The sequence below is a fragment of the Dermacentor albipictus genome, chromosome 1 (genome assembly GCF_038994185.2).
Source record: "Dermacentor albipictus isolate Rhodes 1998 colony chromosome 1, USDA_Dalb.pri_finalv2, whole genome shotgun sequence".
NCBI lineage: Eukaryota > Metazoa > Arthropoda > Arachnida > Ixodida > Ixodidae > Dermacentor > Dermacentor albipictus.
The window spans coordinates 241,685,178-241,711,298 of NC_091821.1; the positions used below are offsets into that span (position 1 = coordinate 241,685,178).

At 44.0% G+C, this 26,121-nt stretch overlaps 1 protein-coding gene across 9 annotated transcripts in view; it reads left to right on the top strand.

Annotated features, from left to right (window-relative positions):
• Nucleotides 1-26,121, top strand: part of LOC135901599 (ADP-ribosylhydrolase ARH3-like) — a 92,773-nt gene that overhangs the window by 57,224 nt on the left and 9,428 nt on the right. For 8 of the 9 annotated variants that reach the window (XM_065431432.1, XM_065431436.1, XM_065431430.1 and 5 more), the window contains 3 exons: nt 2,922-3,138; nt 15,369-15,547; nt 25,403-25,571. In XM_065431432.1, the coding sequence (XP_065287504.1) occupies nt 2,922-3,138; nt 15,369-15,547; nt 25,403-25,571 (565 nt within the window). The remainder of the gene's footprint in view (nt 1-2,921; nt 3,139-15,368; nt 15,548-25,402; nt 25,572-26,121) is intronic. The other variant, XM_065431435.1, reaches the window with a different exon arrangement.

Consider the following 26,121-nt stretch of genomic DNA (forward strand, 5'->3'; position numbering starts at 1 on the left):
TTTCTATTGACCACCAACCAATTTCCTACGCAAAAACTCACCGATTCCTAGGCGCTATTATAGACGGAGACCTTTCATGGAGCCCCCACATCTCACACTTGAAGAAGAGGCTTACTTCTATCTCCCGTATACTAAGGTTTCTTGCCGGTAAAACGTGGGGCACATCCGTGGCATCTATGCTTCAACTATACAGGACGCTCTTCCTAGGATACTTGCGATACAGCACACCAGTGCTGTCCAATGCTAACAAAACTAACATCCATGTCCTACAGAGCATTCAAGGCCAAGCCCTTCGAACATGTCTGGGGCTACCTCGAAATGCTTCAACCGTGGCAACAATTGCCACCGCGAGAGACAACCCAATAAGGACCTATATAGATATCGACACACTCCGGGCGCATGTTCGCCATATATCCAGAGTCCCTGACCACCATCTCGCTCCCTTGCCTGAGAAAAGACCCAAGGCAGCGTTCTCCAGATCAATTGCGGCTCACCGGCACTCTTTGTCTTTGAGGCACTCACCCGCGACAAGAACGCCATCCCCTATGTGGTGCTTGAAGAAGCCTCCTGTGTACCTTGCTGTTCCAGGAATAGTGAAGAAAGCTAGCCTGACCACTGCGGCTCTCAAGCAGATCACATTGGAACTTCTGCATTGTTCATACGCTAACCGAATTCATGTTTACATGGATGGTTCCGTCTCGGAAAATTCTACGGGCTCCGTTGTTGTACCATCTCAATCGGTCGTCATCAAGTTCAAGACTTCACACGTAACGACATCTACAGGCTCTGAACTGGCCGCTCTTCGCGCTGCTGTCGAATACATTGGAAAGGAACCGCCCAACAAATGGGCAATATGTTGTGACTCGAAAGCAGCCCTCCAGAGCTTGCGAAGTTTACGACGTGGCAATTATGAACAGCTGGTGTCACAAATCAACGAAACCTGCCATTGCGCATCTGAAAGAGGACATGATATATTTCAGTGGCTGCCGGGACTCTGTGGCATCGTTGGTAATCGCCTCGCCTATGATGTTGCCCGACGTGCCCAGGCTGGCTCACCGACACTCCTTATACCTTTATCCAGAGTCGACGCTGCAAGAGAGCTTCGCAGTCTTGCTCGTGCAATCACGTTAGGTTGCTGGCATACACCACAGAACTCTAGGTGTCGTTTACACAGCCTCGACCCATCACTGAAACTTACATTACCAGCGAACCTTCCACGACGTGACGCAACACTGCTGTGTCGGCTGTTGGTAGGAGTAGCATTCACCAACTCCTACAGCTACCGCATTGGAATGGCGGATTCACCAATGTGCGCTAAGTGCCAGTGTGAAGAGACCATCAGTCACCTTCTGTGCCACTGTTCTCGCTTCGATAATCAACGTGAGACTCTCCAGTGTGCCTGGACTGGATACACTGGATACACTGGAATAGACTGGATGACAGGCCATTTATGGAAGCGAAGATCTTGGGAGCCTGGCCTCACAGTTCATTGGCCCAGAAAGCGGTTCGAGCGCTTTTTCGCTACCTGAAGGCAACAGACTTGACTGCCCGACTATAGACACCCTACACTTAAGTTCTCTCTCTTCCTCTTTCACTCCCCATTCCCCTCCCCATGTGTAGGGTAGCAAACTGGACTCAGTCTGGTTAACCTCCCTGCCTTTCCGCCTTCCCTTCTCTCTCTCTCTCTCTCTCTCCGAAGGCTTTCTTTCTCTCTCCGAAGGCGCAATGGCTTGGGAACTCTTGACCAAGACTGTACATGTCATCATAGATGTGTTGAGCAGAAAGTCATGACCTTTTTAGGGTCAATGATGTAAATATACGGCGCCGCGAACAAGTCCAAAATGGTCGATGCTGTATATTTACGGTGCTGTCTATGTTTAAAAAGCATGACAATTTCCTCATTTTTTTCTTTCCTGGCATGTGCTGCCTCTATGTGGGAATACAGGGAATTTTTTTCTCACGCTTCCCTCTCTTGGTTTTCGGTGCATGGTTTGTTTTAGAGCTAGCTTGCTCAGGCGCGTCTATCTACCGCTTGCGCATTGGCGCGTGGCAGTTTGGGTTTTGTTCTGCGAGCGGTTTCGGCTTGTGCTTGCAAAACTAATGGCTATGTCGTTACTAATTGCTCAAAGGGCGGCCGCCTGTTTCTCGCTCGTTTAGTGCTCACAGGGGTGAGCATGGGAAGGATGCCCCCGTGCATGCATTTCCTTTTTATTGTTTTTGAAAGACTTGCGATATCTAATTGCCTCTGATTGGTGATAAGATAAAGATTAGCAGATGTTTGTTACACGTTTCGCTTTTTTTGACGGGTGCACAACCACATAGTTTTCCCAGGTGCACTCACCTATGCTGTTTGATTATGCTGTGGACGTAAATATTAGTGTAAGAGCAGGAACGTTTGAGTTGTGAAATATTCTCTTGTGCGCATATTCTAAGCCTTGAACTATAACAATGCATCAAATTTTTTATTCTTACAAGTTTATTTCCTTTTTTTATTGTTGTTATTCATGAATAAAGAGTTCATATGTACCAACACAAAATAGTTTTTTCTCACTTTACGGGCACCCAAAAAAAATTACGGTAAATTTTTTTCGAAATAGGTCCCTCAGAAAAATTGGAATCTGCAATAAAAAAATCGATCCTGGGCGGTCGCATATGGCAACAAAAATTGGCCGTGAGAGGGTTAATTTTGCAGCACAATGAGTTATACCATAAGAACCAAAATTTGAGAAGCTTCCACCTGATTTTTCTGGCCATTTCTGAATGCTGCACTACTTTCTGGAAGCATAGCAGCAGGTGCTTTAATTTAATGTGTCCTGTTGTTATTGTTGCCAAACTTCAAGGCAAAAGATTACAAATTTAATTTGGCTAAATTGAAAGTGGATTGTTGCAGGGACTATAAATGCTCTTTCCTTTCTTTGCAGGTTTACTGAAGATTTTTATCAGAACGGTGAAGTTAAACATGAGTATGGTCCTAAAGTCAGATGGGTGTTTGCTGCACTAGCCAAAGAAAAGTATGAAGATGTTTACGGACCTGCTAAAGAGCAGTTTGATGGCGCTGGCTCCTATGGAAACGGTGCCGCCATGCGGGTTGCACCTGTTTCGTTGTACTACTACGGAGATGAGAAAAAAGCAGTTCAGGTATCTGCATTTACAATACAAATCTTGACACCTCAGTGCCCTTCAACTATGATGCACTGCAAGTTGATCGTTTGTTCCACCTTTACCTAGCTGTAGTGAACAGCTAAGATGTATGATGAATTTGAATTTAGTTTCTTGCACGCATGCAGTCTTGCAGTACCATGCAGACTTTTTCCGAAGGAGGCAGTAATCTGTTTCAGGGTTACAGAAGTTACAGATGACTAGGAAAAATGGGTAATTCAGAAGTGCTGTGTGCTTTGATAAAGCTTAGGGTGCAGAATAATAAGCTGAAGTTTCATGTGCTGATGAAGTATTCTTGAATGGCTTCATTTCAGATGCTTGGAAGCTTCGCAGCTAGTTGGTTTGGAGATGGAGATTACATAGGGCAATTGAGAGGGTGACATTAAGTCCTTCATTGAGTGCTCATTTGTGGGCTAATAGCAAACACTTTTCTTTCCGTGGGAAAATAGGCAATATTTGGCGAAAAGGAATTTGTAGAAAAAGGAATGTGCTTTCTAATGGCATTATCTTCAAGTGAACATTTATTAACAATTCTTCGGAAAAGGCTAGTTCACCAAAAAAAATTTGTTACGAAAAGAAGAAAACTAAAAATATTGATGCTGCTCTGCACCAAGAGAACATTAAAAAGTTTAGAAATTACATTTTGAACATAAAGGCTATATACAACATTCCTGCAAACATAAGCTTTGTAGCTGTTGAAGTTCTTAATATACAAAGTAAAATGTTAGCCCTGGTGGCTATCGTTCTCATGCGGCGGCTCTTATAAACCACTGCACATCACTGTGGAGTGCAGTACAGTTAAACCTGAATATAAAAAAATTGACAGACGCTCGAAAAATTCCGTTACAAAGTGGTTTTTGTTTATGCAGTTTCAGCATGAAAATCAGAAAAATAAACGTACAAATTAAACGAGCGTACTGGAGGCAGACTTCACCGAAAACTCATTTATTTAGCAACAGAAACCTTATTTTGCTCTGTTGCTTGTTCGTGTGAGACAGCAACAATGAAGGCTCGTAAGACATCAAGGAACACAGCGCTGCACCATCATCGTCAAGCGAGCACGTGATGCAGGGAAAAACGTCAATGGCATTCAGCACTTCCTTCCCGAAAGGCAAAGCACATAATGAATCGACCTCTGAAGATCCGTTGTCGTCACTGTGATATCTGACATTTTCCACCAGTGCCTCATCCAACATCTCTCCGGTAGTGACGGCGCAGTCATCCACATACAAAAAAAAAATCACAAAGCTGCACTTCATTTGGGGCTGCTCCATTTGCGCGCAGTGAAACCCAAGCTTCGGCGAGATCGGGCAGGCCTGATGGATGTGACTGGATGAAGTGACTGGATGCGTAAACATAGTAGCCGACTCGCACGCATGCACGGCCTCAAAAATGAGCGACGAGAAGAGACATAGAGACACCACTACTCATGATACACGGAAAGCTACAGTTCCGTTTCTTCTAGTAGTGTCACTTGGTGTCAGATTAATGAAGTGAAGTGCAGAGGCTGGTGCACCGCCGGAGCTGCCGGAAACCAACGAGCAGCAGGATGAGGTTTGAAGGGACGAGGAAAGAAGGACACAGCCGTGTTGGTAAGAATTGTGTTGGCAGCTTGAGGGACACATGGGGTGGCTCAGTGTGCGCGCAGATCAGTGTCGTCCACGTTGTTCCTTCCTTTTTTCTGCGCCGGCGGTGTGGCACTATGCGGCAGCCTTGCTGTCATCGGGGCGTGTTGTGCAGTGCTTCCTTGCGTCCCTTTGTGTTATGCCGGCGTCACTTTGCAGAAGCCTAGCTGTCGCCGGGGCTAAGTGCGTACACCGCTTCGCGCTCCATTGTAGGCGAGGCAATTGCAGGAGATGCATGTGGCTGCTGCTCGTGTTAAAATGTTAAAATAACAAAACTTGGACAGAATCACTAAATGGTCATCCGGGGGAATTCATTATTTGCAGGCTGTCTCCTGCTGCAACTTTGTTACGTAGAGGTCACAAATACGTGTGCTTCTATGGAGTAATGACGAGGAAGAGAAAAACTTCGGAATATTGAGAAATTCGTTGTATGGAGGTTCGCTATAGGCAGGCTTAACTGTTATTGCGCAATGCCGAGGTCCACACCCAGCTGCCTTCTTGTGCAAAGCTATACTCTTTGCGCCACCACTGGCAAGTAGTCCTGCTCAAACAATGTTGACGCCCTGCGGATAAGAACTGTAACCTTTGGAACGCACTGGTTATCTTTGAGCATAGCAGCTATGAAATAGTTTGGAGTAGAAAACAAAACCTGCTGGCGGATACCTGCTGATGTTTCGGGACTATTTGGTGCACTTTTGACGTCTGTGCTGAGGTATAACTTCTGAGTCTGTGCTGCTACCACCTTCAGAAAATTCTGACATAGACTCGTCAGAATTCTTCGAAATTCGCCGTTCCCGAAAGGCATCTGCGCGTGACGTCGACACCATGTTGGAAGCTACGGGTGCTCGTCACACCCAACTAAAACACACTTTAAAATCCCCCCGCGGTGAAAAAAAGAAACACGAAACCGAAACTAAAAAAATAGTTCCTCTTTTATGCCCGGGATGACGCTAACTGTCTCAAAGCACCTCGAGTGTGGCAAAATTTGAAGTTGAAATCATCGATAACAGGCTATTGATGGGTGTAGGTGCGGACAGGAAAGTGTGAAGTTCCGCATTTTTGGATTTATCTAATAAAATTTGAAAAATTGCATATTTTTGGGCCATTGACTTTAATCGTGCAACTGTGCCATGACTGCTTTCGTGAAAAAAGTGTGAGAGCAAATGAAGGTGTTTGTTGTGAATAGACTCCTTGTACTACCTGCTTATCCAGTTGAGGTTACTAGTGAAAAGTTCAAACGAACTTCTATTAATAATTATGAAACTATAAGCAGTCTGCTCTTTTGCAGAATGTGTACAGTCTCCTAGCCAGGTGCCTGTAGCTGCTGCTAAGTCATTGAAATGATGCATCAGAAACAATCCCTACACTGGTATTGACTGATTATAGGCAAGAAGTGCTGTGAACTAATTTAGAGCTTCTGAGAATACTACACTGCCATTACAGTAAAGTAGAGCTGTGTTCTGCATCCAAACATTCTGCATGACTTTCACTACACCAGCAAGACATTCAGGCAATCGTGTTCAGATTGTCAACCCAAACAGAAGTCGGGACTGCTAGAAGCATTCAACATGTGTGGGCAGTTTTTTTCTAATGTTTTGCTACTGAACCACATGGCATTACTTTTATAGCAAGGTAGCGTCATCAAACAAACGCTTTTGAAGAAATCGTTGAGCCCCAGTTTTCTGAAAGATCCATGTCAAATACCAGTCCATCCTTTTGTGAACATCGCTGGCTTTCCAATTACCACTTCGCTTTCAATGACATTGTGCACTCTGCCTTCCAACTTTTGTTGCTTTTTCCTTTGACGATGCACTTATGAGTCATTCAACACTAAACGTCTGAACCGTGGCACTTGACCAATATCCATTTCCCTAAAAAAATTACAAAAAAATTTCATGTATGTGCTTATAAGTTGCACAGTATTTTCCCAGTATATTTTGAGTGAAAAAACTTCTTGCGCCCGTGAGGGCCATTTGAATTTCACAAAACTGTTGAAAACCAGGTGCAAAACAAGAATTTGCCAAAAATCTACTGTTTCGTGCAATATTTCAAACGTGTTTTTGTTCTTTCATTATTCTTTCATTAGAAAACAGTTTTACAAAGTACATTTATTCTTTAACCATGAACACCAAGCTAAAAATGCGCAAATTGTAGCACCTTTTCCAAAAAGTGGTCACGGAAAAAAACCTGGAATTATTTTCATTTACCTACCATAAAATGTGCATCTTCTGAAATTTTATTTTCGCCTTAGCGCTGCATTCACTCCAGGGTCTAAAGTAAGAGCCTGAATTTGGCCCAAATGCTATTTTGGCCTCTGTTTAGATCTAGTCAGTAACACACTAAGATGGGCCAAGGAAAAATGTTCAGAAAAGTGGATGTAATCGAGAAGAATAACGACTGTCGCCATGGAAATTTTAATCGAAATAGTTTGCGTTGTCACTGAGAAAACAATTTTTGAATTTAAGTCTCAGCATTGCAATATTTTGGTTAGCACTTTTACTTCTCCTCATGCATACTGATGAGAAATGCAATCCATGGTGCAGATGGTGGTGTGTACGGAGAGATAAAAACTTTACCACCTGATGCTCACAAGAATTTAAATCTTGAAAGGATGCCTACTTAAAGGGACACTAAAGGTTACTATAAAGTGAACGTGTACTGTTGAAGTACCATCCCAGAAAACTCGAAACGCTTGTTTCGTGCCAAGGAGAGAGAAAAAGCGTTCTGAAGCATCTGCGTACCTCTAACGCAGTTCAAAACGCCTGCCCTCCGATCGAGGAGTACTGACATCATGGTCTCATAGTGACGTTGCGCCATCGGTGAGTAGAACGGCGTCCGCAGACGGCGCTACGGCTTTTCTGCGCAAAACACAAACGCGGGGCCAGAAACAGAGCCAAGACAGAGCCGACAGCAGATCGAAAGCGGGAGTATGGTGGCTAGCGGAAGGAGAAACGCGCGACCATAAGCTGGTACTTTATCCTATGACGCAAACTTCGACGCTCGTCGCCATGGACCCTGACAACAACAGATTGGCTCGCGATGCTGGGCTCAACTTCAGCAATTTGAGCACTGACGAGCGCGACCTGCTGCTGAGGGCTCGCGCTGCCGGGGTCGTTGCGTACTACGACGGCGGCCTCTACACCGGCTCTCCGGAGCGGGAAAGCAACGAGGGCTTCCCACGACATCACAAGGACGTGGCATTCTCACTGCTTGTTCGAAATGAAAGTTTCGCGAGCCAGCAGAACCCACACAGCACGATGCGATAACGAAACTACTGAAATTCCGAAGCGTGCGTGGCGCAGAGTCGAGCGGAAACAAAACCTTTCGACCACCCATACTACTGAAGGGTAATGTCAAAATGCTTTTTCTTAGAACCGAATAGACGTAGACAAGTAGCATTTTCTTCCGCCTTATAATCGAATGAAATGATATTTTTTTATACGAGTAGTTGAGTATTAGTAACACAAATTATGAGGAGTGCTTTCGTCATCGGGCTAGTACCGGAATGTCGCTGGGGGGTCTCAAATCGTGTCATGCATTTACCTCAATTTCTCAGTTACTAAAGCTCTGTTCGCGATTATATTGACGCCTTAGACGTTCTAGAACATTGCTCTACCACTTTAACTTGACTTTCTGGTACCCATTAGTGTCCCTTTAAGGTAGATAGAGATAGTGCACATCCGTGCTACTGGAAGCATGCATAAGCGGCCACTTATGTTTGACGTGGTAGAGCTGGCCCTAAATCCCTTGGATGAGCGTCAACTGGGAGCACCATTTGAACGACACACATTCAGTTACCGCGAAACCAGTGAAAAAAGACTAATACATTTGGTGAATATGTAGCGACCGTCCGTCGCTTCGTTGTCCCCACTCCTCGGAAATCCAGTTTACCTCACCGTGGGGTCATTCCCATTGCTCTCCGTGCCTTGTCTCACGGTGGGGGTCATTGCCCCCTGCTCGCCCGACATGTGTGCCACCACAACCACTTTGCAAACCTGCTTTTACTTTTGAATAAATCCAATCGACTCTATGTTCTCAAGCTATCAAAATGTGTATTCCTTGCCTCTGTTAAATCGAGCTCCCAGCAAGTGGTGACCCAGGACATTTATGTTTTTTTTTTCTGACACTAGCCATGGACGATGCTGTTCCGACCCATGCTGACAGAGACGACGCCATGATTACATCTCCTGTCATCGCCACACAGCTTCAGCTGCCCAGCTTTTGGCCCAAGAATCCCCGTGTTTGGTTTATGCACGTTGAGGCCCGTTTTCAACTCCGGCGCTTGTACAGATGGGTGTTTGTGGTCGCCGACGTCAGCTTTGCCATGCAGGGAGCGGACTTCTTCAGCCATTTCGAACTGGATGTGAGCGTTCGCGATCGACGCCTAAAAAATAACAGCACATTCCTTGATGTACTTGGCCTGCAGTCCAACCTCACCTCATCTGGCATCCATAAGTTTCGGCTGGTCTCAACATACAACAAAACTGAGTACCCGCAACTCGCAAAGCTCCAAAACGATGTGCTGCCCGTGAAGCACAAGGTGACACATCATATCACCACCACTGGCCCACCTGTCGCCGCCCGGCCATGGGGGCTCGCTGTATGGAGGTTGGAAGTTGCCGGCCGTGAGTTGGCACACTTGCTTTAGCTCAGCATTATTTGTCCTTCCTCCAGCAATTGGTCTTCACCCCTCCATCTGATTCCAAAGCAGCACAGCGGAGACTGGCAGCCTTATGGTGGTTATCGAGCTTTGAATGCCTTCACTACTCGCGATCAATATCCCCTTCCCCACATACATTACTTCGACGCCTATCTTGCAGGAACCAAAATATACAGCAAGATTGATTTGCTGAGTCCGTACTACCAAATTCCTGTTGAACCCAGCAACCCTCTCAAGACAGGAATCACTTGCATTTGGCCTGTTTTGGTTTGTCCGTATGCCTTCAGTTTGAAGAATGCGGTGCAAACTTTTTAAATGTTCACGGATGAGGTTACACGCAGACTCCCATTCATTTTCATCTACCTTGATGACATTCTCATTGCAAGCCTTCGCCTTCTATTTGAGCGACTGGATGAACACGGCCTGGTCCTAAAGTCCCAAAAATGCATTTTCGGAGTTGAAGCCCTGGATTTTCTCGGCCATCGTATTTCATCGCAAGGCCTCAAGCCACTGGAATCACGGGTGCAGGCAATCAAGGACTTCCCTTCAACAATCTCCTTCCAAAAGTTGCACGAGTTTCTGGGGCTCATAACTTCTCACAGGCACTTCATACCATCCTGTGCGCAAGTTCGTCAGCTGCTTGCCAACCTGCTGCGTTGTGACTTAAAAAAAACAAATAAATAAATAAATAAAACCCGCCTACCTTTTTCTAGTCCTTAGAGCTCAAACATTCCTTCCAGGAAGCCATAACGTGGTTGGTGACCGCAGTGTTGCTGATTCATCCGTTGCCCGACGTGCTAACTCGCCTTATGGTAGATACGCCGACCTTGGCAGTGGGTGCAGTACTGCAGCAGCATGATGGCACAGACTGGAGGCCGCAAGCCTTCTCCAAGTGCCTCAAACCTACAGAAGCTTGCTAGAGCACCTGCAAGCGGGAAATGTTGGCCATCTTTTGTGCTGTCAAGCATTCGTTTTTTTTTTCTTGAAGGCTGTAGCTTGTACATTCTGACTGACCACAAGCCGTTAACCTTCGTTTTCAAGAACAACAGTTCCTCCTACTCAGAATGTGAGCTTCAGCAACTTTCCTTTATCTCAGAATTTTTTAGAAACATCCGCTATATCTCTGGGATCAAAAATCAGGCAGCTGACGCACTGTTGCGGATAGGCGGTATGCTTGCTGGCCCTGTGAATTTCCAAGCTCTAGCCTCCGCCCAGCAAAATGACCCCGAGCTGTGCCAATTGTGGGAAAAGGGCCCGTTGCTCCAGCTTGTAGAGGTGCTGCTTCCCTACACAACTTTGTTCACGTGCGACACATCGCAGGCAGCTGCTCACCCGTTAGTGCCACATCAGTTTTGGTGGCCAATCAATTAACTGCACGGGCTAAGCCATCCCGGCATCAGAGAGATATAGAGGCTTATCACAGACCACTTTGTCTGGCCAGGTATCAACAAAAATGCTCAAAGCTGGGCAAGAAGCTGCGAAGCATGTGAAGTTGTGACAGTGTGAAAGTGACCCGGCACACAGGTTCAGCAGTGCAGCTATTTCAACCACCAGAAAACTGTTTCGATCACGTCCAATTAGACTTGGTGGGGCCTCTTCTGTCATGCCTAGATTTCAAGTACCTCCTCATGTGTGTCGAGTGGTACTGTAGGTGGTATGAGGTGATGGCTTTACAAGACATCACGGCCAAAACAGTGGCGGAACTATTTGTTGTTTACGTGAGTGTCGCAGTACGGTTGCCTTTTGCCCATGACTACTGATAAAAGCCGGAAATTTCAAAGCTAACTTTTTTCTGTCTTTAACGAGACTGCTCGGCATGCGCCTATAACACCACAGCTTACCACCCAGAGAGCAAGGGCATGGTCGAGCGTCTCCACCGACAACTGAAGGCGTCGTTGACTGCCACACTCGAAAGACGGCACTTGGTGGAAGAGCTACCCCTAGTATTACTGGGGCTGTGAACATCAATCAAGGATGACCTCAGAGTCAGCGCAGATGAGATGCTCTATGGATCAGCAATCTGCCTTCCATTGTTTTTGGCACCCAGCAAGGCACTCCGCCAGCGGCCGCGCTACATTTGTGGCTCGACCAGCTTCAACTCACAACCCCACGTATCGCCTGTGGGCAGCCTATGTTTAGTTTCCCGATAATGGACACAACCACAGACATCTTTCCACGACACGACTCTATCAAGCCACTATTGACTCCTTCCTATGAAGGCCCCTTTCATCTAATTTTGCGTTCAGAGAAAACCTTGAACATTGGTGTTCGGGGCAAAGAATAGACAGTGTTATGGGACCACGTAAAACCAGCCTATCTTGAACATTAACTCTTCATTCTTTCCGCCATTCACACCTAAGCCTCTGGCATTCTAAAAGGGAGCCCTTGTAGCGACCGTCCATCACTTCGTTGTCCCCGCTCCTTGGAAATCCAGTTTGCCTCGCCGTGGGGGTCGTTGCCCTTTACTCACCCGACGGGTTGCCACCACAACCACTCAGTAAACCTGCTTTTACTTTTGAATAAAGCCACTTGACTCTACATTCTCAAGCTGTCAAAATGTGTATTCCTTGCCTCCGCTAAACCCAGCTCCCTACAAATATAATTGATAGGCAGCTTTGTTGAGCATATTTCACTGGCTTTGTGATATGCCTCTACTATTATTACTGCTTCTTGGTGTCAGATAGACAGTAATCTACAAAGTGTTTGTTAGCACACGCAGCACACGGTCTTTGTGATGTCAAGCCTGGAGAAACTAATAAATATGGCTCTTTATTATTGGGGGCATTGTGGTGCCTAAGCCAATGATCTTGCTATATTTTTTTACCGTCTTATATACAGGGGATCATTTTCAAGTTTTATGGAATTTTTAAATACAGGCTGTTGCAGATAACATAATTCTAGTCCTTGAGCGGAATTAGTCGGAGAGGTGTACATTACTTGCACGAGAAATCAAAACATATTCAACAAATCAACAAAATTTCACTAATTAGCTTATTAATTGGTTACCTTGCTGCACATATTGCAATTTCAGAATTGTAGCCAGTGAGTTTACAAAGCGCCTACACTTGGAATTAATTTCCAGGATAAGGCTAGTTTCTATATAATGTATGTGTCATTTAAAATCTCCACAGTAATGCACTGTTGTTTACTTTGTTTACTTACTTTTTAACATATGCTCTTATGCATTGAAGCATAAAAGTATCTGGAATGCCCACATATTTTGTCTCATTTTGGGAAAATATATCTCTGAACTGGTGTTGTCATCCTGGAAGTTCATTCCAAGTGGATACATCTTGTAGGCTCAGTGCCTGTGATTTGTAAATTGCAGTATATGCTGTATAGTAACGAATTCAGAAGTCAGTCAGTGAATTTTTGGTAATTAGTTTAATATGTGTTTCGATTTCTTGTGCTAGTATTGTCTGCCTTTAAATAATCCAGTTCAAGAACAAGGATTATGCTATCTACCGCAGGCAATTTTTAAACATATGTAAAACTTGAAAATGATCAGCCCGTGTAACATACAAATAATACATAAGCCAGCAAACACTGACACCAAGGATAACATATGGGAAATTACTTGTGCTTAATAAATGAAATAAGAAAACGATAAATCAATGCCACAACCTGCGAAGGTTGTGGGATCGTTCCCCACCTGCGGCAAGTTGTTTTTTCATCCACTTTCACTTCCATTAATTTCTTTATTTCATTTATTAAGCACACGTAATTTCCCCTATGTTATCCTTGGTGTCAGTGTTTGTTGGCTTCTTATGATACGACTAATAAAAATCTGGCCCCTCAGTTAACCCCCTTTCTTCTTGTTCATACAAAGAATACAGTACGATAAAAACGAAAACCATATGCCGTGGATACACCACCCTTTTTTCTGCAGGAAATTCAGTTGGTTTGTGTGTCCAGCCAACATGCTATGACCAAAATATTACAGTGATGGGACTCGAATTCAAAAAGTTTTTCTCGGTGATAACGCAAATTACTTTGATTAAAATTTCCGTGGCAAAAGGTGGTGTGCTTTTCAGTTTTATCTGCTTTTCTGCATGTATTTCAATGAACCACCTTAGTGTGTTACCAACATCTAAACATGCCAAATAGCATTTTTGACAAATTCAGGCTTTTATTTTAGAGCCTGCGTGCAGCACATTGGCGAAAATAAAATTTTAAAAGATAGTACGTTTTAGGGATAGCTCTATAAAAAGAATTCCAGGTTTATTTCCATTACCGTTTTTTGTGAAAAATTTCTCAAGAACGCTATTATTTGCATATTTTTACCCTGGTGTTAAGAGTTAAAGTACATAAAATCACTTTGCGACACGGTCTTATAACGAAAGCACAATGTTCAGACAACATAAAAACTCAAAAGTTCTAAATATTGCGTGAAACGGTAGATTTTTGGCAAATTTTTGTTTTGCACCTGGTTTTCCACCATTTAATGAAATTGAATGGCCCTCACGGGTGCCAAGAAATTTTTCCGCTAAAAATATTTCGAGAAAATACTATGCAAGTAATGCTTATATACGTCATTTCTGAGTAATTTTTTTGAAAGAAATGTATTTTGCTTGAGCGGCACGTTGGGATAGTTGGTGTGGAATGACCCTTATAGTAACCTCTCAAGGTAGGTGTTAGACAAATATGCCAGCAAGCGATGAAACAGTGCTGACAAGACAGGTGGGGCGCTTTAACCATCATACTTTGTTTATTAGAAGGTTCGAGGGGGTACATGTGTGCTCGAGCTTTTGTTCAAAAATATCTCATGACTATGAGAAATCTCCCAATGGCTGGTGTCTAAGGACTGTTGCACGGTTCTATGGCATCATAGGTGGGATATAACAGGGAGGGCCTCAAAAAGCGCAGCAAAGAACAAGCAATATTTTTACAAAATTGTGCGCCTCCTGCTGTATGCAGTGTAAAGATAAGCATACGCAATGGAAACATATCAATCACGTTGACACTGGTGGCTCCATCAGTGTGTTTTCCATTGTCTCTCTTCCGTGTGTGCCTTTATGTGCATGCTCGTAGCAGTAATTATATGTTATGGTATAGATACCAAGGTAACTGACTAATCTCTACCCCTTATGTACTTGGCATGGCTCAGCTAGCACACAATCTGACAGTTGGCTGGAGAGCAGCTCTGGTGATAATGACAGAACAGTAGCGTTGTGCTGAGACACTAATATGCTTAATGTATGTGCCAAATAAGCAGAGTTTAGCCTCTAGCCTCCCTGTAATAGGTGCGTATGATTCCTGCAGGAGTGCTCTGTCTCCTGAATCCTCTCATAGTAGGCACCTGTGAATAGTAATAGGGATATATCTTATTCCATACCTGGCCAGCTCCCCAATTTTCTAGAAAGTTTATGAATTTGGGTTCATTCTGTGATTTTACGAATGTTGGAACAAATTTTATGAATGATGAACTGTGTTTGGGAAAATGTTGTAAAGCTGTTAAAAGATGGGCTGGCACAGAATTGCAAACACTGCATGCAAAAAAAGGAAATTATGGTAATACTGACGTCATCCTCTTGTAGCAGCGCAAGATGCCATATACCAGAGAGGTACTTGTTTAGAGCAAACTTATTCAGACAAGTACCTAAAGCAGGTGGTATCGGCAACAGCAATGTTGCTGAAAGAGTCATGCAGTGGTCTAACACAATATGGTCAGTCTCTGCGGTTTCAAGTTTGCTGCTGCTTGTATGCTGCATCTTAAGGTAAAATGTTGTTAATAAAGTGTGTATATATCCAACAAAAGAAGTGCTCAGAGCAAATTTTGTAAATTTAAGCACTATACTGTGCCCCCTTCCACTTCGTCCCACCTGTTTTGTCCACAGGATTTTTACGAATTCTAAAGCGCACAGGTTTGCAGGAATGTTATTTGCTGCAGCGAATTCAAACATGTTAATGCTCTTTGTATCTAGGTAGCACAGAATCAAGGCAAGCTGACACATGCCCATCTTCTGGGATACAATGCAGCAGCGCTTGTATGCTTGGCTATACAGCTCGCACTTTCATTAGATCCGTCCAAGAAACTTGATGTTGGAAGGTTTCTTGACACCTTGAAGTTAAAGATGGAGAAAATTGAACCCAAACAATGCCGGTAAGCTTAGTTGTATGAGTTATGAACTGCACTGTGAGGCATGCCACAATTTGTTGAACCCAAGCATATGTAAGCTTTTTGCCAACCCCCTCCCTCCTCCTGTTTTTTTTGTGAATTTTGAGGGTGAAAGTAGTGCATCATGCAAGTACTAGAGGAGTTACTGTGAAGCTTGTTATCTTTAAGCCCACCCACATAGTTTAGCAGGTTAGTTGGGCTTGGATTTTCAGCTATTGTTTTCTCAGGTAGAAACAGGCAAAAAATTATGAAGTTATGGTTCATGGTACCTAGGACCTAAAGGTCCTGGATCATGCCTATACCTTAGTGAACGAAAGTGTAGGAGCTGCCCAGGCTCGATGCCTCTGGAGGTGAGGGGCTGTGAGAAAGGGAACAGACATATAAAATCAAAACACATGTCAGAGAGAAGAGCTTAATTTCATCAAAAAAAGATACACTTAAAGGGTAATTAGGTAGGGGCTTCAAGTAAGGAGAGAGTGAATGTTTTTGCTAAGCTGTAGTGGTTTTGAACATCTATTCACAGAAGTGCATTGTGATAGTGATTTGCTTGGAATACTTGACTACATTGAGACTGCAAAGTGTACTAGTAGCATTGAGTGTGGGGTTTGTAGGAAGAAAATTGTGTGGATGACAATGAAAAAGTATTAGAAGACACTTCAAAGCAATCGTTTTGTGCCTTTTTATTGCTGGCTCCCTCTCATATTGCTTTCTTCATGTTTGACTGTGCTGCTCAAGCTAGGTGCTTTGACTAATCTTGTTGTGTATGGCCTGCAGCTCAAGTAATAGTGTACTACCTGGTTATTCTATCTTGAGTTTGAGCGACTTGAGCTTTATAGTGTGTTGGGCTCATAAAACATACCATTCTTACTTTTCATTCTGCATCTGTATAGGCCACAGAGTGTTCAAGAAGGGCAGTGGTCTCCGATAATAAAGCTGGCTGATCAGGTCTACAAAGGCTGACCATATTTAACTGTAGCACAAAAAGATTGCACAAGTAGTAGAAGGACACGCACAAGCACTGCACTTTCAATTTGATTAAATGTATTGATGGTCCAGTTAACACTTACCTGCATTTTTCCAGTGTTGTTCAGTGTTAACTGGAACATAATTGCATTTAGCTACGGAATTTGAGGACATGTGCAGTAGCAGTTCTTCGTAACAAGATTCCTCAAAACTGGTGCTTAAGCAGAATATATTCCTGATAAATGGACTTCACTTCTTTACAGCTCAGCTTTTTACCGCTCAGCTCTTTACCGCTCAGATTTGGGACATCTCCTCTAAAGTGAATAATATTAAAGTTGATTAGAGAGTTTAATTAGCTAGCATCATGCTGGTTTTTATTCTGCAAGTAATGTCTGTTTTTCAAATAACCCAGCTGATGCTACAGAATTGCGATGTCTACACAGACAAGTTTTAATAACTATAATTTCCACAAAAAAAAAGATCGCCTCATTTTATTAAAATTTGCCAAATATATATCTCTTGTAATGAGATGTGGAAGTGGAGTGCAGGGATAGGGAGGAAGTTGCCTCAGAGGAACCTGAATTGTGATTTTATGAATGGCTTTATTCAGGGTGTCTACCAACCGCGAAAACTGGGAAAACCGGGAATTCTCAGGGATTTTGAATAGTCTGGAAATGCTCAGGGAAAACTCAGGGAATTTGTACTTCTATCAGGGAAAATAAGCTGTAATTTTGTTGAAAGGGTAAGAAAGTCACAGTAGGAAGGAATCGTAACGAATCCTCCTTGACACCGTGTCATCCGCTGGAGGAGCTGCCAGTGTACCGTCAACGACCCACTTTCGGACGCCTGATACCGTATCTATTCGAATCTAGGCCGATAGGTTTTTTCAAATAATCATATTTCAAACTCTAGAGTCGGCTTAGATTCAAGGATTTTAAGAAACGCGCCAGTTTTTCATTGAAACTGCTAAATATGGTGCATAGCTAGCGCCATCTAGAAAAGTCAGTGTCGCAGCCGCTACTAGGCGTGCCAGTAGCCAACCATACCCAAGCGAGGTCGCCATTTTGACCTGTGTGGTGTCGGCCATATCGGTGTGCAGTGTGGTGTTATCGCGATGGCACCAAGCACGAGAGGCCACCACAGCGCCACTTTCAAGCGAAAAGTTGTGATAGCCGCAGAGGCATCGTCGAACCTTCAAGCCGGGCAGGACTTCGGCGTCCACAAGAAAAACGTTCGTCGTTGGAGGGGACAACAACAGCATCTTTTTACGCATGCCGCAACGAGGATGGCATTTAGTGGACCAAAGAAAGGCCGTCACCACGAAGTGGAGGCAGTTTTGGCCGACTTTGTTCGGACGCAGAGAGCAGCTGCCCTTCCAGCGACAACAGAAGTGCTCCAAGCGAAAGCTAGGGAACTTTTGAGGGAGCAAGGCCTAATGCCAAAGGATTTCAAAGCCAGCCGGGGCTGGCTTTTGAAATTCATGAAGCACTTCGGCCTCAGCCTCCGTTGTCGCACTTCAATCACCCAGAAGCTGCCAAGCAATTTCGAAGAAAAGCTTATAGCTTTTCAGCGCTATATGCTGGGAAAGAGAGAAGAGGCTACAACCTTGGGCAAATCGGCAACGCCCACCAGACGGCTGTGTATTTTGATATGCCAGTGGCGTACACTGTGAGTGAAAAGGGTGCCAAGGAGGTGAAGGTGCGCTCTGCGGGCTACGAGAAGCAGCGCGCAATTGTGATGCTGTGCTGCACAGCTGATGGACATAAACTCCCTCCTTATATGATATTTAAAAGGAAGACACTGCCTGCTCGAGAAAATTTCCTCAAGAAATGTCATTGTGCGGGCAAATGAGAACGGGTGGATGACGGGTGCGGTGGTGGAAAAGTGGGTTAAGATTGTGTGGTGACGGCGTCCAGGAACCCTTTTGACAAAGAACTCGCTCCTTGTGGTCGACTCTTACCGTGGGCACTTGACCGACAACGTGAAGTTTGTGCTCACCCAAGTTAACGCGGACCTCGCTGTCATACCGGGCGGCATGACAAGCCAGTTGCAGCCACTTGATGTCTGCATCAACAAACCTTTCAAGGATCGTCTGCAGAAATATTACACGGACTGGTTGACTTATGAAGATCACAAGCTTACGGCAACGGGCCGCATCAAACGTGCATCGCTATCGCAGCTGGCGGGCTGGGTAGCTACAGCGTGGGACGACATCCCAGGTACTTTGATCGTTCATGCCTTTAAAAAGGGAAGCATATCCAATGCGCTTGACAGTACCGAAGATAGTGCACTGTTTGAAGGTGACAGTGACAAGGAACACAGCGACGAGTCTAGCAGCGACGACGTTGTATGAGCTCTGCACATTCAGATTCAATAAATGCCATTTGCATTTTGTGAACGCTTTCCTCGCTTTTGTTATTCGGCCTACATTTGAGTTTTTTTTTTTTTTTGGCTTCGGACTTGAGGGGGTTGGCTTAGAATCGGGGTCGGCCTAGATTGGAGTAAATATGGTAATTCGGACGGCTTCGCAGTGCCACCACATCCCCCATATAGTCAATGTATCAGAACGTTTGAAATTCCGGACGCAAGAACCCTTCACAGACCAAGTTTTCGGACTTTTGCCGTAACTGGCGGTCCGAAACAGCATTAATCAAAGCCACCACCATCGCCGCCATTTTGATTACCTTGTTGCCTCGAACTGGTGCTCTCGCACGCGGATCTGCTGGCAGCCGTAGCCACCGCGGTGGCAACACTAGGCCTAGCTGCTTCGACGTTCGCTATTAAGCTTCTTGCCATTCTGTGCAGTGTTTTTCATTGAAAGAAATCGCCGCTGTCAGCAACGGCACCCACTCCGCATTTATTGTCCTTGCGATTTCTTTCGAAGCTCGGAAGGCACAACATGTTGCAGATTGCCTGCTCACGAAAGTCAGCTTCTTCCTCAGTACAGAAATGTTTCGTGGAGGAGCATACGCAAAAGTATTGCGATAAAGCATAAGCATGGTAAGAAGGCCAATTGTCATCAGACACTGTATGTATTCCTTAATATACACGCTTGCACCCGCCATCTCCTGTCACAGTACGAGCACTGATATGCCTAATTAGTGTACTGGTAGGTCTTCTGAGCTTTTTCGGATGTGCCTGCAGTGATTTGAGCCCTTAAAGGGCCCCTCTGACGATTTGAGCTGAGTTAAGTCTGACTGATTGAAGTTTGACGATTTTGAGCTGAGAAGCGCTGTGTATACTATGCGTGCTAACGATCGTGACTGCGAAGTATTACATCGTAGCGCGCTGCGGAAAGAGCTGAAATTTCAAACCGAATGCCTCTGCCCTTCCTCTCGCGGGCTCTGGGTTCCCAGTCGGAGAGCAGACGTAATCGTACAAGTACGCCTGCATACACGTACTGCTGTGACGTTGCTCGCAGTGACGCGTGACTTGGAGAATTATTCAAGGCAACATTCGTTATTTGTGTAATATGTCGCTTCATTCGACAATTTAAAGTTTACAGAAATAATAAAACATACAAACCGAATGTATGCGTGTTCTTGTTCTACTTCGCATCGCTGCAAGAGAGATGTGCTTCCGTTTCATCGACATATTCCCACATCATGCAGTCACGCGCGCTGGCAACGAGACTATGTTATTTTCTGCAATGCTCGAGCGTGCCGTCATGCCCTGTGATCCGCTCGTGTCTTCCTCAGTATTCACGTCGCACTGGCTTATACCACTAGTTGGGCGTTCTCGTGCGCTGCGCGAACGAGACAAACGCAACAGCTTGGGCGTAACACCGTCAGCGGAAGTGGACTGCACAACTAAAAAAGCAAGGGGCAAAAGATAAAGGCGGGCCCGTGACGTATATGTCACGCAATCCTCGAGCTCCGGTACGGGAGAACACAGTGGAAGGATTTCACTTGTGGAGGCTAGACGGGGCAAGTGGAGAGAGTGTCTCACTTGGCAGTGGTCCTCGCCTCCTGAAATCATGGGTTCAAACCATTTGAAAAATTCTTAGAGCAGAACGCTCCTCAGATGGCACGTAACAACTTCCAGCGTATAACTGAAATTTGTTATGTGGCCTGGTCAGGGACCTTTTAAGGACAGTAAAAGACATGCATTCATTTTTTTGGAACGTCCCGATTTTTCTGGTGTTTCACGGCCCCTAGGCAGTCCAAAAAATTTGACGTTGACTGTACAACTGGCTAATAGGATGCTTCATATGGTCTGCAGGGCGAACATGCTGCGGAATTAGGACGAAAAGAGAAACGATCTAGGCATTGAGGAATAAATGGGAAGGAAGTTTGTCGCAGCTTCTAAAGAAGCCATATTGTTTATTTTTTATTATGCTTACTTGAGAGTGGCAGCATTGAGCGACATGGTGTCAACCCGTCTTGACATAAAACGAAGTTTTGTGTCACTTAGAGAATTTTACAAAGGTACTCATGGAAAACCTGGAAATCTCAGTGAATTTGGAAATGTCAACTTGGTAGACACCCTGTTTATTGTAGATCATAAGTTTACTATGAAGGCCTCGGTGCACTGTTTTGACTCTGCTGGGAAATTGAAAGCTACTTGAGTAAGGCGAGGAACTGGGCTAATTTTTCATTCATATTGAACTTCGCTGAGTGACGCTAATCACAGTAACACAAATAGACACACCAGATTGGGCGAGAGAGTGCAAACTACCAACTGGTTTATTGTTGATGAACCGTGACCCTTATATGGGCTGTGGTCTATAATAAGTATGTGCAGATGCCAAGGCTAACTAGACAACAAAAAGATGTGGACAGCTTGGAAGTGGGAGGACATATTTATGAAACAGTGGATGCAATGAGTGGTTAACTATCACTAGGTGTTTGATATTTTGTTTAAGTGACATTTTTTGCCACCTATATCTTGGGTGCCATGAGAAAGATAAAAGGTGCATTCACGCATGTGTCAGCATCTTTTCCTACCTCAGAGCCTCTTAAATTTCCCTAGTAGTCTTGTTATTAGAGTCGGTGGCAACAGCAGTTCTTTTTAATTTTGTTGTGCAGGAACACATTTTGCCGTGCACAGCAGCACAACCAGCTGTTAGCACATGTATTTATGTCATTTTAATCTTTCACTCAGGCAGTACTCTGTCTGTGCGATGTATGCTTTGCGTGTGAAAATGGGATTCTATATACTATGCCTTTTGAAAGTTTCATGAACTGACCCTGTTTGACGTTGAAGCTGTGATCATGGTTAAGTTTTTCGTGACCTTTTTGCACATTCCTGCGAGTTTTTGCGGAATTGAGAAAAGCACCCTAATGTTATGTCTGGTCGTAATTTTCCTAAATTTGTGTGAAAAGTTGTGCACATACATTACATTGACCGGTTAGTTGGTTTTATCTACTGGTGCTTTTTTCCTTTTCTCTTTCTTTTTCATGTCCGTTAGCAGCTTTTTCCTAATGTGCGTAACCATCTTCCTGTCCTCTCTACACTTCTTTTTACTTCTGTTATTCTTGGCAGCGAGGTTTAACCTTGTGTAGTACAACCAACCTTGGCTGTACATATTTGGTTATAGCGGAAACGTACATTTGGCAGTCGCAGAGCTTGTTTTTATTAGACCTACGGCATCCCCTTGTTGGGCTCCATGGTGAGCGGCTGGGTTGCTGCTGAAAACGGGCAATTTTCTATGAGGAATTATTTTCCCAAACTCCCTAGATCGGCCTCATAAACAAGGACACACGAAAGTATTTCAATTTCTTGGCCACCAGCGTGAAAACTTTCCAAGGTATCGTGATACATTCTGAACAACCGGAAAAGCACATGAGAGTTATCTTACCTTGTAGCAAAATGTCTATGTGATACTATAGGCCCAGGTTACAAAGCTACGAAGATTTTTGTAATCGACCTGCAGAGAGAGCCTTTCTCGTTGCATATGCAGTCTCAGCGTTGAAGGGGGGTACCATTTCTTCAACATCGTCTGATGCCTCCAGCAAAGCTGTTACCACCGTGGCAGTGGCAGCTCATCAGTGACCTCCATCTGGAAGTACATGATAAGAAACAGTATGACAAGCTACAGAACCTTGCCTCTTTTCACTTTTTTGCTTTTCCACAGCATATTTATTTATTTATTTAAAAATACCTTACAGGCCTCAAAGTGAGGCATTGAGTAAGGGGGGCAGTACATAGAAAATACATTGAATACAAGGCATCTATAAACCGTGTCTTTTTACAACCTACAACCAAAGTACAACTGAGATGAAAAAAGAATTATTTAGATCACGATTCACTAGGGAAAAGAAGAAACATAAAAAACATAATATAATAACAAGGAATAAATCACACAGATTTTTCAGTGAAGTCGTGTAATTAATAACAACAGTAATGATGAAAAACAATGACAGAAAAGTTACGGACGCGACATTCCAACGAAACGGTACACATAGCGACATAACAGCAATAATGCGAAAATAAGATGTAAATATAGTGCAAGTATAGAAAGCATTGTGCGACAAACGTAAAACTTCACTTTTCGTTAGTCATGTATTCAGTCAAGGCATCACGGAATGAATCGTAGTTAGATTGGCTTGCAATGCTGTCAGGGAGCGAATTCCATATTCTGATAGCACGAGGAAGAGCAGAGCAATGGAATGCCTTTGTAGACCCGTAAAGGCGGGCATAGCTGAAATGATTATGAAGCCTATGTGATGTGGAGTAGGGTCGTTTCAAGCATGCGGGTGTTCGAGTGGAGTGAAGGAATTTGTGGAACAGTGTTAAAAGGGCAATGTCTCGGCGAGTGCTCAAGGATTGTAATGAAAGTTTAAGTTTTATTTGTGTAACACTAGACTGGTAGCTGTAATCGTTTATGATGAAGCGGCTTGCTCTATTCTGGATCCGTTCTAGCGTTTCAATTAGGTATTTCTGGTGAGGGGACCAAATGGGAGATGCATACTCGAGCTTGGGACGAACGAGAGTTAGATAGGCTAGCTTGCGAACATTTGAAGGAACATTTCTTAAGTTGCGTCGCAAGTACCCCAACGATTGGGAGGCATTAGCTGAAATTGACGTGATATGGTCTGTCCAAGAAAGATTTGATGTGAATAGAACCCCTAGATACTTATATTGTGTAGCTGTTGTAACAGTGTAATTGTTAATATGGTAGGGATACTGTGAGGTTGCCGACTTCCGGGTAAAAGACATTACTTTGCATTTTGTGGTATTTAATGTCATTAGCCATTTATTGCACCAGTTATTGATGCCTTATTGATACCATATGTCATGTATCATTGTCTAGTTTTATTACAAATATATTTACACACTTTCCAACAAATATTTTTTAGGCCCGTGTACAGCTGTGTTTCATCTATATCTTCATATTCATTATTCATTTACCAATGTCAGTCTGTAACATACCCTTGGCATTCTTTGGCCACTTCTGGCCCTTGTGCCAAAAACCCCAATCATCATCATGAGTAACCATCCCTTTCGGGTAGCTACTCTTCCGGAGTCTATTAATCTGTTTCGCCAAACTGTCTGCAGTTCTGTGGTAGCATGATTTTTTAATGGCATGTTTGAGGCGCACTAGGGCAATTCCTCTTTTGATTATTTTAGAGTGCCCGGAATGAAAGCATTGCAGCCCCCAGCACCTGTGGTGTTCCTGTATCCTTATTTCTAAATGATTAAACTTTTTGAAAGAGCACATAAGGAACTTAAGTTCACTCATGAGCTCCCAGAAGGGGGCACATTGCAGTTTCTTGATTTATAAATAAGAATGCAGGAGCACCTCATGTGCTGGTGATACAGGACACAAGAAGAGAATGAGGAGAGAACCTCATTCTCTTGGTTCCTGGTTATGTCTTATTCTCTTATTTCTCTTATTCCTGGTTATGTCTAGCAACCTTGCTGCGCACAAAAATTTTTGCATCCAGATCCCATGTGATTTGGGAATCTTAAGTTATGGGAAGCTTTTGCAGGTAGCTGGCTATGGCATGAACCCTGCGGCGGCGCACTTCGGCTGGCCTTTTGACTCTGACAGTAACTTCGAGCAGGCATTCATTATGGAGTTTGGACACGCTGAGGGTCAGAATGTGGGCTTGCTTAGCTTCTCGATCATTGCAAACATGTTCCTTTTTCTCTGCATCAAGCAGTACCCCGGTAGGACTCCATCCTCGAGCTGCTCAAGTAAACCACTGAGGAATGCAATGTCTATGTTGACACATTTCTTGACAAAGCTGGGGTCTTCCAAGAGCTTCTTTGGGAGCCGGTTAGCGTGCACAAGGGGGAAACTTGCTTTTGAATCGCTGGCGAAGGTAACTGCCATCCAATGTTCTGCCAACAACATGTAGTACCCGGATCTTGCATGCACCATTTGGCTGGGTGCAGGTAGTACGCGAGAATCGGGAGAGAGTCAAATGACTCAAAGTCGTATGAGGCAGGCAGGCAGGCAGTACTTGAAGTTCTCAAAGAATGCATCATATAAAACTCAAATACCTGACAATGATTATAATCATTCATTGCATCCACTTTTTCATAAGCGTCTCTTTCCACTTCTTGTTTGTTAGCCTTGGCATCTGCACATGCTCAATTGACCACAGCCCATATAAGGGCCACGTTTCATCTACAATAAACTAGTTGGTAGTTTGTGCTCTCTCATCCCGTTTGATGTGTCCATTTGTCTTACTTACCATGATTAGTGTCACTCAGCGCCGTTCAAAATTGGAGCTATTTGTAGTAATGAACAGTGGGCTTTGCACAGAGATACCAAGGAGCTGCATAATATTCAGTAGTTGCTAGCACAAATTAATGTTCATGGATCAGTAGTAAAGGAACTGATCTTCTGGCTGGTGGTTTGATAGTTACTGTTGTGTTTCAAGTGTCATTTTGATTACTTTGATTGCCTGTTTTTCCACCTTACAGTTTCTACACTGAAAAGCTCGTAATCATAAAAAAAATGCTGAACAGCTGCGAGGATGCTCCACCTGATAGGGTTGCTGCTATATTGGGCAACGAGATGACTGCAGACCGTTCAGTGCCAGCAGCGCTTTATGCATTCCTTCGTGGTACACGGCCGCTGACAGGTTGCAAGGTGACAGCATTCGATATGTAGAGCCAGCTCTAGCGCGTAGACTGTACTGTAACTGAATTTTGTCTGTTTATTCTAGTCGTATGCTTTCTTTGCAAGCATAACAAGTGCTTACGCTGACATTAAATAGCCCCTAACAAGGTTTTCAACAAGCATATCGTGTAGAATTCGTGGTGTTTGTCATCTTAACACTTCCTAGGCGGCCCACATGAATGACTGTGCTCTATGATGGTCGCACCAGTGTCTCATCCATTGCTGCTGGTGATGTCAAAGTTGTTGCTGTAAAATGTAAATACATGTATGTCGCTGTCAGCTGCAAGTATTGAAAAGACCCGCCCACACCAGCTGGCATGTCATTGTATGCAAATGCCACAGCCATGAACGGTGACTCAACACATAAAATGAAGACTAACTATTGGTGTAATGTAGGAATGATACAGGCTTACATGTCACTGAAAGTTTGCATGCTGTCAGTGAACAGCGTCATTAAAATGAGGGTACTGATAAAGTGTGATGCAAAGTTTAATGTCTGAAATGTCTATAGTACAGACAA